Source organism: Manacus candei, unplaced genomic scaffold, assembly GCF_025592945.1.
Source record: "Manacus candei isolate 608988 ecotype Guabito, Panama unplaced genomic scaffold, ASM2559294v1 h1tg000104l, whole genome shotgun sequence".
Lineage (NCBI taxonomy): Eukaryota > Metazoa > Chordata > Aves > Passeriformes > Pipridae > Manacus > Manacus candei.
Window position 1 is genome coordinate 112,056 of NW_026138152.1, and position 13,406 is coordinate 125,461.

Here is a 13,406-nt window from a genome sequence, read left to right on the forward strand (position 1 = left end):
CGCACAGTGAAATTTTTTATTAAAAAAAACCCCACATCATCAAATGACTTGTGCTCCTGGATTTCAGCTGGAGGCACAAAAAGTGCTCTTTGTGGACACAGCACCAGGTAAAGCAAACCTCTGTTGCACAGCTGTAAAAACTGATTATTATAAATGTGAATTGCAAACAAGTCAAGTACCTTGATTTTAGAAACAACGGAGTTTACAGACACGGATCAGATGCTTTAGCATAAATAAATGATAAACATGGATCAATCAATAATCTTTGAAGCAGTTGCAGCTGGAGGAAACCTGCTGTCAGTGAGAACATTCTCTTTTTGTTCTGTTTCTTTTAAACTCCTAAATCCAAGAGCAGCAAGAGCTGAGTTCCAATTTAATTACTGCTCAACAATGAGGCAACGCCGACCACTGTGGCTCTGCCCTTGCTTCCCAAAATCATCATTCATATAGACATGTAAATAGCAATTCATGATTGGCATGAAGAAGGGAAACTACAACCTGGAAATCAGCTAATGAAAATTGATTTGAGATAAGTTTTGTTCAAGAATCCAAGAATACATAGGCATTTTGTCTGGTGGTTTGCGGCAGGGCTGCTGACATGGATGTAATATGGAGCATGATCTCTAAGTTGGCTTCTGCTCCCAGTTATGTTAGTCCTTCCATAACATTCAGCTGGAGAAAGATCAGCACACAAAGAAACTTAGGACCTTTTTGGTAAAGGTTTGGAGTTCCCCAACATTAGTATTACTGGCATAAGCACCTGTTTTCACCATACTGAATTACCTAGCTACTCAAAAAACATGCCTACATGTAGAAATATCCTAAAAAATCTGGCTTATAAGAAGTTTCTTTTATTTCTTTCTTTCTCACTCAAAAAGAAAAAAAAAATTATAATTCTTGTGCAGTTGTACCTTTGTGATTTGTCTGTAAGATTACTGGTATTACACAGAGAAAGACCACACACAAATACTATAAGAATGTTTATACATATATTTTTAAAATTACAATTTCATACAGTATGGATAGATGGATGTGAATAAATACACAAATTATATGACTGTATTTTATTTTTACATCTCTAAACAAAATACTTCAACGGAGTATAAAAATCCCTCATGTAAATATTTTTGAACTCTACAGGCTTTAAGACCCTTTGTCTAATATAACCTGGAGTATATCACAGTCATTCACTTCATACAGCTAGACAGAAACAAAAGTCTGTATTTCACACAAAAATGTATATATGTACCTATGTATTAAGGCACAGACCCAAATTTATACAGCAACACTGTTCTGCCACCCTGACTCATACTGAGAAGTTTCAATTTCAATTTTACCCTGAGTAGGGGCAGTAGAATCAGGCCTTATGCCAAGGTAACCCATTATTACAGTTGGTTTGACAGCCATCATTTTATATTTGTTAAACCCCACTATTTAAGGAATAAATAGCCATTTCATAGTCTCTGAGAAGTGCTAAGAAGCAAGCAATTGCATAAAATCAGTTATGTGCAAATCTCTTTCTACAAAGATGGAGATAAAATATCTGTCAAATTCTACTTATTTCTTCCCACACTTCACAGCAGTTTTGACTCTTCACACTGATGTTTCATTAGCAGTTAGAGAAAGGTGATTCTGTTAATGATTTTGAGCACCATTTCTCTTACAAGGAACAAGAAATGGGCAAAAAAATTTTCACACTTTAGCATGAAGTATTTTGCTGAAATCTACTTATTGCTCATACCTCATTCCAGAACTGCACATAAAATGCCACCAGCACGTACTGCAGGTTTCAGAAACAGCACTCACAGGTGGCACAACTCCAAAATCAGATGCAGTAGTTGGTACAGCACTGGGACCAAACCTGAACCCAGCAGAAACACTTTTACAAACACAGACTATGGCTTGCAAGGGTAATCCCCTGCAACACAATATTCATCTGATGACGATGCACTCACGATAGTACCTGTCATTTTTTTCTACTTAATAAATCATCACGTATTTGTAAAGTTTGTTTTCACTCCCCCTTTATTCCACCCTTTTGTTTCTTTTTTCAAGAGAATAAGAAATGGGGGGGTGAGAATTAATTTTTATTGTTATCCTCCTTACCTCACTACAACGTCAAAGTAAAAACCTGGAAATCAGCCTCAATTTCAGTCTATTTTTCCATACACCAGGCAGGGTGTTGAGTGGGAATGGAGAGGAAGGAGGCATAAAAAAGCTGTCAGGAATATTCTAATGAAGTGTTCCTGCCTTCCTCACATCTGTGTTCCTGGTTTTGGGAGGCACAGAGCGGAGGGATGCGCGTCGCCACCGCTGTGAAGCCAAGCAGAAAGGCATCTCCTGAACCGCTGCCATGCTACAGCTTCAGCTGGGGAAACGGGAGCGTGCAAAAAGCCTCACAGTGAACAGAAGCGATTAAACTGCTTACAAATCACCTTTCCACATAATCCAAGCAAGTCAGGAGTCAGATAATTTCCTGAAAAAGAGGATTCATATCTCATATTAAAAAAATTAAATCTTTCTGAATGTTTCCTACCTAAAGCCAAAGCCTACAGTCACTGAAGTGAGCATCAAACTTTGTAGCATGTGTCTCAACTGAGCTAATCAAATACCTCAACTTCCTACATATAAGTTTTGTTTTTCCATACCCTGAAGGAACAAACTTCCCAGACCAGCTACATACAGTCTCAACAGAAAAAGTCCTTCCATTCCTATTAAACATGCTGAAATTCTGCTTCCTTAAAGGCCTCTGTCTCTGTAAATAAAAAAAAAAATAAATCAGGAATAAATCAGATCAGCTCATTTACGTTCTTTATAATGTTTCCATCTTTAATATGAGTTTACTATATTCTTTCTTACATTTATCTCCAAAGTAAGCAATATAAATCTTATCAATTTTCTTCTACTGAAATTTTACACATTTCTAATCCCTTGTGCCATATGTCTCTGAATCCTCACTATTTCTAGTACATATTTGGGATCCAGATCAGCCAGAACGAAACAAAATATGCCCAGTGAAAATACACCTTTCATTCACTAATGTCACAGTAATATCTTCGATATTAGCCATCCTGCTCTTCACACACTCTGCCCTGCTCCATGCTCCCATTCTTATCACACTTTACTTGGCAGAGATTTTCATTAAACCATTTGTGGCAGTGTCCAGTCCTTACTCTGGAGTGTGTATTGTTAAACTAGGGCCCAAAAATACATCCTTATGTTTCAAATCCATTGTAAGAAGTAAGAAATTCTAGACTGACTGAATGACAATAACTCCATCCATCTAATGCTTTCTGTTAAACCATTAAATTTGGCTATTTTATGACTCAGGGAGGGTTGCCTATTAGTACGGGTTGACAAGCTGCTTCCGCCAGTTAACAAAGCAGTCTTTTTAATATGTTATATATCAAATTATGATGTTAAAACTCCTCTGGGTTGGCTACTTAATTTCAAATTCATACAAAGGGAACAAAGGTCAGCTACAGCAGAAAGGTAACCATTTCATTTTACTATTGCAACCTACAAAATTTACAGGCAAAATGAGCGGTTTTATACAGAAAACCTCAAGTTCATCCAAGATGCTTTGAGAATGATCTATCTACTGATGCATATCAGCCTTTTTTGTCCGTATAACTAATCACTTACATGGAAAAAACACGACACTGCCTGAAAGGTTGTAGAGATAGTTGTAAACACAGGAATCAATTCAGGTTCATTACTACTCACAAAACCTATACAATATTGGCCAGCAGTAATTCAAAAGTAGTACAGTTAACAGAGATCAGACAGATACCCTCATGTTCACTCTTTTAATGAGACTTGCTAAACTATAAGGTGTTAGAGGAACCTAAGAAAGCAGTTTGCACAGACCTTTAGTAATTTTGATATTTCACAAAACAATCTCATCTGACCTGTAATTTTTAGTGCAGTATTTTCAATTTGTAGGGTATCACTTCAGAAAAGGTTGTCTTTAAGTATTTTAAAAACTCCATTAATAGCACTTAAACTGGAACTCGTAAGCAAAGCTCTCGCCTTATGGGAGAATTTTACTACCAAAATCACTAAGGAGAAGCTACAAAATTTTAAGCCATATGAAACAATTTCCAACAGTATGGTCCTTTGCCACTAGCTTTATATGCCTGCATTTTGGCACTGAAGAAAGCAAAACATCTGACAATTTCTGAGTTCAGAAATATAAAAATGGCTATATACATCATTGTTCATGTAAGATGTGGTCACTATTCATACTGGTGTTTTTTCTACTTACATAATTAATACTTTTTTGAGATAAAGTTGTCATATTTTATTCCTTAAAAGTAAAAGACACCATTTTATTGTCCTCACAATTACATGCTGTTGCTAGGAAGTTACAATTCTGCTATAACCTAATCATCTGCTATTTAGATATGGACTCATGAATCCCATATTTTTATTCTAAATTTAAGTTCAGTCATCGTAGCTAATGTCCTTGATGCTATCTCAAATTGCTGTCATTACACGGATCACCAGAAATTGGAGGTAATAGTAAAAAAGAAAAGGAAAAAGAAAGCTACCAAATTAGATGATGGATAAAGGTTTAATCAATTTAATTTTATCACCAAATCCAGTCCCTTCCTCTTGAGCTGTCAGGGCGCAAGATAAGCGGAACACATCTTGAAGCACAACGCAATCCTTTTGTAGGGAAGGAGTTGTGTCCCTGAACCTCGCAAGATGAAACACACTCATTTATTACTTTGGCATTGCAGGATGATGAAGAACCAAGCTGGTTTGCTCCCTTCATCTACAGTACAATCTTTCTATTTCATTAATTTTTCATGGAATTTCATTTCACAATCGTTTTGCCTCTCTCACCAATTTGCTGCCCTTATTTAGTTTATTCTGTCAACTCTTATTTCGTGTCCCATTGTATCCGCAGCGACCTCAGCCATGTCTTTCTACCACATCAGGGATACCTGATGCCCTCTCCTGTTTCCAGTAATTAACTTTATTTATTAGCTCTATAAAAAGTATTACAAATAAGGTGACTTATTTGTTGTCTTGTACTGGAAAATCACTCAGAATGGGTATATATCCAATCACCCATTTCATACTTACTGTCTATATGTTGATTTCTAAAATGATGCTGCTGAAAGGCTGCTGAAGTGTAGCCTTTTTAGTATTATCAATAAATGGCAACTCTGCTTTTGTTTGATCTACTTGTAATCACTTATCTGAGAAAACAAACCATGTTTTCAAAATCTATACCACAGGCTATGAAATCAGCACAAGCCGTGCTGAGGCCGCTGTGCTGAGTTCTGCCAGTACTCTGCCATATTCCAAAGCCCTGCAGAAAACACAACAAGAACCCACAAACACAGTAACTGCATATAAAAACCTAAAAATTTTAAATGGATCACTCTAAAATATTAGGCATTGTTTTCTAACCTCTGGTCATTTTGTACACATTGATAAAAAAAAACCCCAAAAACAACAAAATCCCCCAAACCCCAAAAAACCCACAAAAGCAACCAAACGAACAGAGAGACAGAAAAATATAAAATATCTATTACTGCTCCTACACAGAATTAGTATGCAGATGATCTCATAAGCATCTGTATTTATTTTTCATTAGGTCTTTGAAATATTAAGATATTTACTTCCCACTGGGAGTTATCACACTTATTTTTTAAATGACAATGAAAATATTTCTACCTGTACTAATTTATCAAATAGCTCTGAGTATTCATATTTTAGCTTTTTAGCACACATCCTGCATAGGGTGTAAAACTGAGTGAAATCACTCTGCGAATATATGCTTGGAATATGACATTCATTGCACGGACATTTATTGTTAAGGCTTCAAGGCAGGATCTTTACACTGAAAAGGTTGTGGGATTTCATAAGCATAAAAATAAGATGCATGCAAATTAATTATTGGACGATGATATTGTACAGTGGAATCATACTCAGTGTCCTACACTTTTCAGTGCTTGATTTGCATATACAGAAATCATCTCTCTCTCTGATTCTTGCAGCACATATTTATTATTGGTTTTTTAGGCTAAATGCACAAGGAAATTCAGCTATTCAGAGAGCACTGTTTGCTTTCCTTGCTTGAACTTGCTTTCTGCCCCCAGGAAACTCCTAAAACAGAGCATCCAGGTATAAAAGAAACGGAGTGAAGTTCTTATTATAAAAGAAGCAGAGCGAAGTGCTTATACCCAGACACAGTAATTCATAATTCACACTAACCAGAACAAAATATATGACTGAGAAGATGGAAAATAAATCAGATGAGGATAAGCAACACTATTAAATAGAAAATAATAATTGTTTCTACTACTGCACATTACTATATATTCTATCAGGTGGCGTCTCAACCTGGTTTTAAGCACAGTTCATATGTAACATGTAATAAAATATATTAAGTTGTATAAATAATTTGTTGAGTCCATCTCCTTAAGGATAGGGGATTTGACAGATGATTTCCTTTCCTTACTCTGTCTAATAATTTAAATTTAACACCATAGTGAATTTCTTTGTCTACACGTGTCCATAGGTATCTCTCTGTGTGTATGTGTAAACATATATGTCTAGATATACTTTAACGCATCTACTAAAAGCATTCCTGATATAAAGAACAAAGTGTGTGCTGGAGAATATTTAAAGGCAAGTGTCTTTGGTCTAACTCTCTGCAAAGATTTTTCACAATTTAGTAAATAGATCAAACCTGCAAAAGAGTGGGGCCCACAATCATTCTCATAAAGACACAGTAATTTACAAACCTAATAAACGTTGTCTTGACTAGTTTCCAGGATAGTCTGTTAAACAACACCTTTTCATTGGATGCCATCAGAAAAAAAAATGCAGAAATATATGTTCAGTAAATAAAGTAACATAATAGTAAAATCCAACAGGTTTTATACTGGGTGTGCCTAAGTTATAGGATTTTTTTTTGCCAGCACAAATTTAGATGAATGTGTATATTTATGAATATATACTGCGATTATATAGAAAAGAAAATAAAAATCATACCAACACAAGCCTGTAATTAGTATACTAACCAACTACATTATTTGAAAAGTGTTACAATAGCACATTTGGAGGAACAAACAATGAACTCTTCAAGTGCACATTCTTATTGATATTGGTCAGTCAAGCACTTTCTGGAATGCCATTCACCTCCAGTCGTGCATTCTGCAAATAGCTGTCAGCTACTAAATTATAGTGGAGCAACTTTTTATTGTTTTGTTTATTTATTTTTTTTTAAAGACATTCAACTTTCACCTTGTTTTGTCAAAACAGAGCGAGAAAGGATGCATCAGAAAAGTCTTATTGAAAGATCCTCACTTTTATCTGCTTCTTAGAAACTAAATTAACACTTATAATTTACCTGTATAACAAAGCACCTTTCCTCCATTGCAGAGATTAATGGATTACTCTTTTTTCCAGCCAAGTAGAGGTAGCTAAAGCTAGGCTAAGTTTGCAATTCCCCAGGAAAGTAGTTTTGCTAAAACAAATCAGCACATAAAAAGTCTGCAGAGCACAACTTAAGTACAAGGAAATTTAAAGGGACTGACTAGGGGAGCTCTCTCTTTCTTAGCATTTTAAAATTTATTCCTTAATGCAGAATAAAAGGCAGCCTTCTCACCAAGTGTTAAACGTCCAGAGTTAACAAGTCAAGGTTACACATTTACTTGAACTCCTGATATGTCTGTGCGTCTGGCTTCTACTTGTTCGCAGGTTACTCTTTGTTACTATGATTTTGAACGTAGAGAGTTCACGAATGAAAAAGTAACAATCAAATGATACAGTCTTGAATTTAGCATTTGACTGTTTTTTACTAGTTACTATACAAAAGCAGTTTTGACACCTTTCTGAAAAGTTATTAAATACCGCACTTACGGGCTTTAACATAATCAACAATTAAGAGACACTTAGCTAATTGCACCTACAAGTTAGGTTTTCTAGACTCAGAAAGAGAAACAGAGTATCCAGAGCATCAGCTTGTGAGCTAGCCGACTAAAACTTGTGTGAGTACCACATAAAGATGACAATTACAGATTAGATTATATTTACTGCTTAGACATACACTCGTACTTTGCATCTCTGCAGTCGAATGCCTTGCAGCTGGGCATCTCTGGTACTCTGCTCCTCGAAGCAGTTTATTTTACTTTTAAGTGCTCACAGCCTGTTAACTTCGGCTTTTGCAGGCAAACCATCAAAAATCAGGCAGTAGTGTGCCATCCCTTCTACAGGAGAAATCAGACTACCTTGCGAAGAGCTGTTATCTAGGGCATATTCCCTGTCTGCAATGACACCCTGTAGCTTCACTTTTCCTGCTTATGGCAAATTAGCGCCTTCCTAACCAGGGTTTACTTAGGGACAGGGAACAGCACCAAAACAGAAAAACTTGGTGGGCCTCGTCTAAAAAATTAAAAAAGCAGTAGTTTGGTGGGCGCGACAGCCCCAAAGGGCTCCACGTCGCGCTCTGCCCGGGCGGCGGCACCTCCTGCCCGCGGGCACCGGCGGCTCGGGGGGAGGCTGATGGCACCTGATGGCAGAGCCGGGGCTGGTGGAGCCCCGGGACAGCTCCGCTGCACCGCCCTGCCTTGGACAGGGCCTGCCAACCCCCCCGCCGGCACCCCCGTGGGGTTCAGCCTCGGCCCGACACAACGAGGGGAGGGGAGCGGGCTCTGCCCGGCCGCGGGGACAGCGGGGGCCCCTCTCGACCCCGCTGGTGGCGGGGAAGGCACCGCCCGCCCCGCCTCGGCCGTCGGGGCAGCGCAGGCTGGTGCCGGCGAGTGCCGGGCACACTGACAATAAACCCGGGAGCAGCCGATGCTGTGCAGGAGGCAGGCAGTGAGAGTGGGAAAAGGAAGAAAAAAAAAAGAAGAAGAAGAAAAAAAACCCGCCTCTCTTACCTTTCCTCTTTGATCTCCTCCTCCTCCTTCTCTTGGACTTGCATCTCAGCTGCCCGCTCGGTCCTCCCGACGCCCTGCCGCTGCCCAGGACGGATGTCATGCCGGTACCTCAGCGAGCAGCACCGCGCCGAGGTGTTCTCCTCCCGCGGAGTTTCTCCTCTTTTCTGGAGGCGGCTTTTATAGGGCGGTGGGTCGGGCCGGCGGGGCTGTGGCGGGGCTGTGCCTCGGCTCCGCTCGGCGCTGCCGCCGCCGCGAGAGGGTCGCGCCTCCGCCCCGACGTGCCGGGCCCGGCCGGGGCGATGCCCGGGGGCGCCGCCGCGGCTCTGCCGGCCCCGCGCCCACTTTTTGCACCTCTGCGAGTTGCTGGGCACCGGCCGCTTTGAAGACGATGGTGCGGGGGTGGGAGGGGGGGGCGAGGGGGGCGGATTTGCTGCTGCAAAGTCTCCCGCAGCCCAATCGCTCCCGCCGCCCGGCGCTGACATCAGCTCCGCCAGCCCTCGCCCCCAAACTCCTCTCCCCCGGGGCTGCCGGCTGTGCCCGGCTCCCGGGAGAAAGCGAGGGAGAATGGCCATGGAGGGAATGAAAACATCCTGCCCCTTCGTCGAGGAAAAGCCGGAGGGGCAGCTTGCAAGAAGGGAGGCTGCAGGCAAGATTTCAAGCCTGTTCTTTTTTTTTTTTTTTGTCTGCGTTAGACCATGTGGACACTGAACACTCCGCTTTCACATACACAGAAATGCCTCTGCTGTCCTCCCCAACCACACAGTTATTAACTAGTTCACTAATTGCGATGCTTATTATTCCCAGAGAAAGAATATGAGTTACTGTTGAAGGATCCCTGTGTCAACAAACCTCATGCGAGAGGATAAGTGTAGAGATTCCCCTTGAATCTCCAGTTATTTTTAAGGTACGTGCTCTGTTACATTCACGATCAAGGGCAAAAGCTCTGTGCAAAGAGGAGCGTGTTGTCGCTCAGACTCATGCATTAACACTCTGCAGTGCCTCATTTAGGCAACTGTGCAATTAAAGTGTCGGGAGCAGAGGGGCTTTTACGGAGAGGAAAGATGACAACAGCATTCCTCTGAAAAGCTTGACTACAAAGCATTACATGTTCATTACAAAAAGCCAGGATACACAACAGATAAGATACTGCTTTAAGTTACAAGGGACCTACTGCTTCGCCCTTAGTTATTATATCATTTAAACACACATATCTGGAAACTTAGGTAGTGAGTGGAAAACGGAAGAATATCAAGGAAAAATATGTTAAATATTTAATGTCATCATTAGTGCCTACTACATTTGTAGTTGGCTGGAGAAGCATTGCAAAACCCTGTTTATCAGAACTCCTTTAATCTAAAACTTCCTCTTGTTGGAATGTAGGTTACCTGGCTCCTGCTGCTAACCACTTCCACTGCAACTCTCCCAGCTATTAGAAACCCTCTGTGTTTGGCTGGTATACTGGCTTCTGTAATTTTTGGATGAGGCAAAGCTACCCGTTACAGATTTTTAAACTAACTAACTAAGAATACTTCCATAAAAGTCTCTAGAAGTCCTCATTAAACCATGATTTGGATAACTCAGGTGTGACAAGATAATGTCACCTCTTGGACCCTCTGTCCTCCGTGGAGCAGGTCACATAAGGTAAGAAGGCCCTACATATCCTCGCTTTCAGCTATGTGGCACAACACAAAGCACAGGGGGAAACTGTTCTCCCATCTTAACAGCTAACGTAAGAGAGACTGAGAATTCAGACCTGCATTGCTTGAATGTCAGATATAGTTCAGGAAGCTCTGCGTGAAAGTAGGTTTTTACTTGCCTAGTTTTTGCAGGTTACTGGCAGGGGTTTTTTTTGCAAGGTACACATCATCCAAACTGCTACACGGCTTAAGTAAACATCTCTTTAAAAGTGCTTCTGTCTATTTCAGGGATAAAAACTTGTCTGCAGGAGAACAGAGAGGCGATCTGTATTTTTTTATTTTCAACTTGAGCCTTTAACCTTTAACCTTTGTCCCCTTTTCCTTTTGATTTCTGTTGTCCTGACCACAGCTGACCCTCGTCTATTAATGTGGCAAAAACTTGTAGCTTTATGTGAAGTAGCACTGCTGTGGTAAAACACAACTGCATGTTCAACTGCACACACACACTTCTGCCCAGTCTGGAATTTGAGTCACTCAGTTTAGAAGCCAGATTTAGAAAACTGTCTTCTATGCTTCAGTACCAATCTATGCTCTCTCCAGTAGGGATCTAAAAGAGAAGCAAGATCCAATTAGAAGGAAAATGAGTATCCTGGGACATTCATTCATTTTTAGGAGTAGCCTCAAACTGAACACAGTAAAGTTTCTGAAGGCTTTTTTTCTGGTAACATTTTGTCTCAAAATGACTGGGATCTAATATGTTAAGAAGATAGACTGGAACTGCCAATCCCTAGAAAAGTTATGCTACCAAGCCAACCCGAAAAGCCATGAATTCTCAGAAATTATTATTCAGTGCTAGAAGTTGCATGAACTGCTCTTCAGTTCTAGGCACCGTTCTGAGAAAGTATCATCAAGGCAACATTAGCAACAGCTGAGCTATATTGGTGGCATAGCTCCCTCCTAGGCTGGTTTGAGGATTGGCAAACACATGAAGACAGTGAAGTCATGCTGTTGGAAGGCTCCCCTTGGCCACAAGGAGAGGTAAAAGGCAGTCCTTTTCTTTATACTATCAATCTACAAGGTCAGTAAGATTCCTTCAATGGGCTGTGCTTATTCATCTTGTTCTCCGCAATGGAAGGAGTTGGCTTCTTTACCCAGTGATGTAACCTGTTTCAACCGGTTTTTTTTGACTTAAATACGAGGTTACCTCTCCAACACAACCGGATCTGTTTCTCCTCTCAGGCAAACATGTACATGTTTTCAAGCACTATGGTAAAGTGACATAAACTCAATCTAGGAAATGCAAAACCAGTATCAATGAAGTGGGAAAAGCTAAGTTATAAAATAACACCATCTCTCTCAGTTATGTGCTTATATCTACCACTGAGCAATGCACTTGACAGTTTTACCATCCCACAGAAATGATGGCTGTTCCTCAATGCCCTGGTAATGATCATTAGTGGTATTCCATGCTCCTTTTCGTTGAGTAAAGCATCTTAGGATTTTTTCCATCTCCATGGGCCAACAACCTGTGGAGGTTGTTATGATTATAACATGAACTTCCTTCAAACTGAAATAATTCAGACTGTTCTCTGTTACCTTCAAATAGAAATATTTCAGACTGTTTTAAAGACATAACTTCACACACCTTGACTTACAGCCTGTGGAGAAATGCACGTCACACCAATGCACAGACACCTACTCAGGCCTAGGTGAATCAGACAGGTAGGAGGGTTTAAGGTGCGTGTCCTGATGTGAACGCCTCTTCCCTGTGCTGTCTGGGGAGCTGTGACTCCACTCATGATCTACCACAACCGCTTATCCCAGTCAGTACATCAAAACCTCTATTCCTGTTCTTGTGAGGTAGACAGGTCTCTCTTAGTGCTGGAGGTACCCAGTCAAGAAGTCCAAGCTTTGCAGGATTTGTGACAATTCACTTTACTCAGGTTCTCTCAAAAGAGGAGAGCTGAAGGGCAGTCCAAATAGTTTATTAACTGGAAGACTGATGGTGACTACAAGAGTATGACGGAGAGAGAGAGTATGAAATTGGATGCCAGGTTGCACACCTTAATTTTACATTACTGTTTAAATTTCCATGCCTAAGCAATATAGTGTAGAGTTAGTAATCAACAGAAATGGAGAAAAATGAAACTAGCCAAAAAAAAAAAGAAACCCACCCTTATTTCAGCTAAGTACTTCAAATAAGCAACTTTAGGAAAAAATCTTTGGAAAAGTTATCAAAATCTGAATACTAAGCCGGTGTGTAGCATGGGTGGCCAGTACTTTTTCCATTAAAACATATTTAGATGAAGTTTAACAGATATGAGATGCATTTTATCCTTATCCCTCTTGTTTTTAAAATGTGGAGTAGCTTGATTTTAAGTGACATGATAATACAAAAATTGTAAGTGAAACAAAAAAAAATTGCTACATTGAACTTGCAGAAGTGCAAATATGTAAAATGATGTTGAACAGCTAAGATTTCCCAGGAAATGTACCAAAGAATGTTGCAGCATTTGCAGGGGGTGCTTCTCCCAGAGCAAAAAAGGTCCTGCTGAGCAGCACAGCAAGTGGAAGAAGCAAGGTCCAGACTGTGCACTTCCCAGAATATGCACAAGCTCTCGAAGAAGAGGCCATCTGGCTGCCAGGTTCCCTGTTTCCAGCTGCACTGTCCATTCCCTAAGGAGTTGTGGATACTGCAAGCAGCAGACCATGGTAGAGACCTTTGCAATTTGCTGCTTGGGAGCAGACATGCCCTATAGGCTCCTAAGAGGGGACAGGGATGCAGCAGCCACTATTTTTCTCCCATCCTCTCCATCCCATTTCTGTTTGCTTTTGCTCTCTCTTGCCTGTGTAGGTAGAGGAAAAA

General features: G+C 40.4%; 1 protein-coding gene across 1 annotated transcript; it reads right to left on the reverse strand.

The window, feature by feature from the left end:
- Positions 1-1,946: 1,946 nt before the first annotated feature.
- On the reverse strand, positions 1,947-9,475 carry LOC127461398 (protein phosphatase 1 regulatory subunit 35-like). Its single transcript, XM_051769197.1, has 2 exons — positions 8,904-9,475; positions 1,947-2,476 (listed from the first exon to the last, which is right to left on the reverse strand). Exons 1-2 carry the CDS (start codon positions 9,473-9,475, stop codon positions 2,458-2,460), a joined length of 591 nt encoding a protein of 196 aa, XP_051625157.1. The 3' UTR covers positions 1,947-2,457.
- Between the last annotated feature and the right edge of the window lie 3,931 nt (positions 9,476-13,406).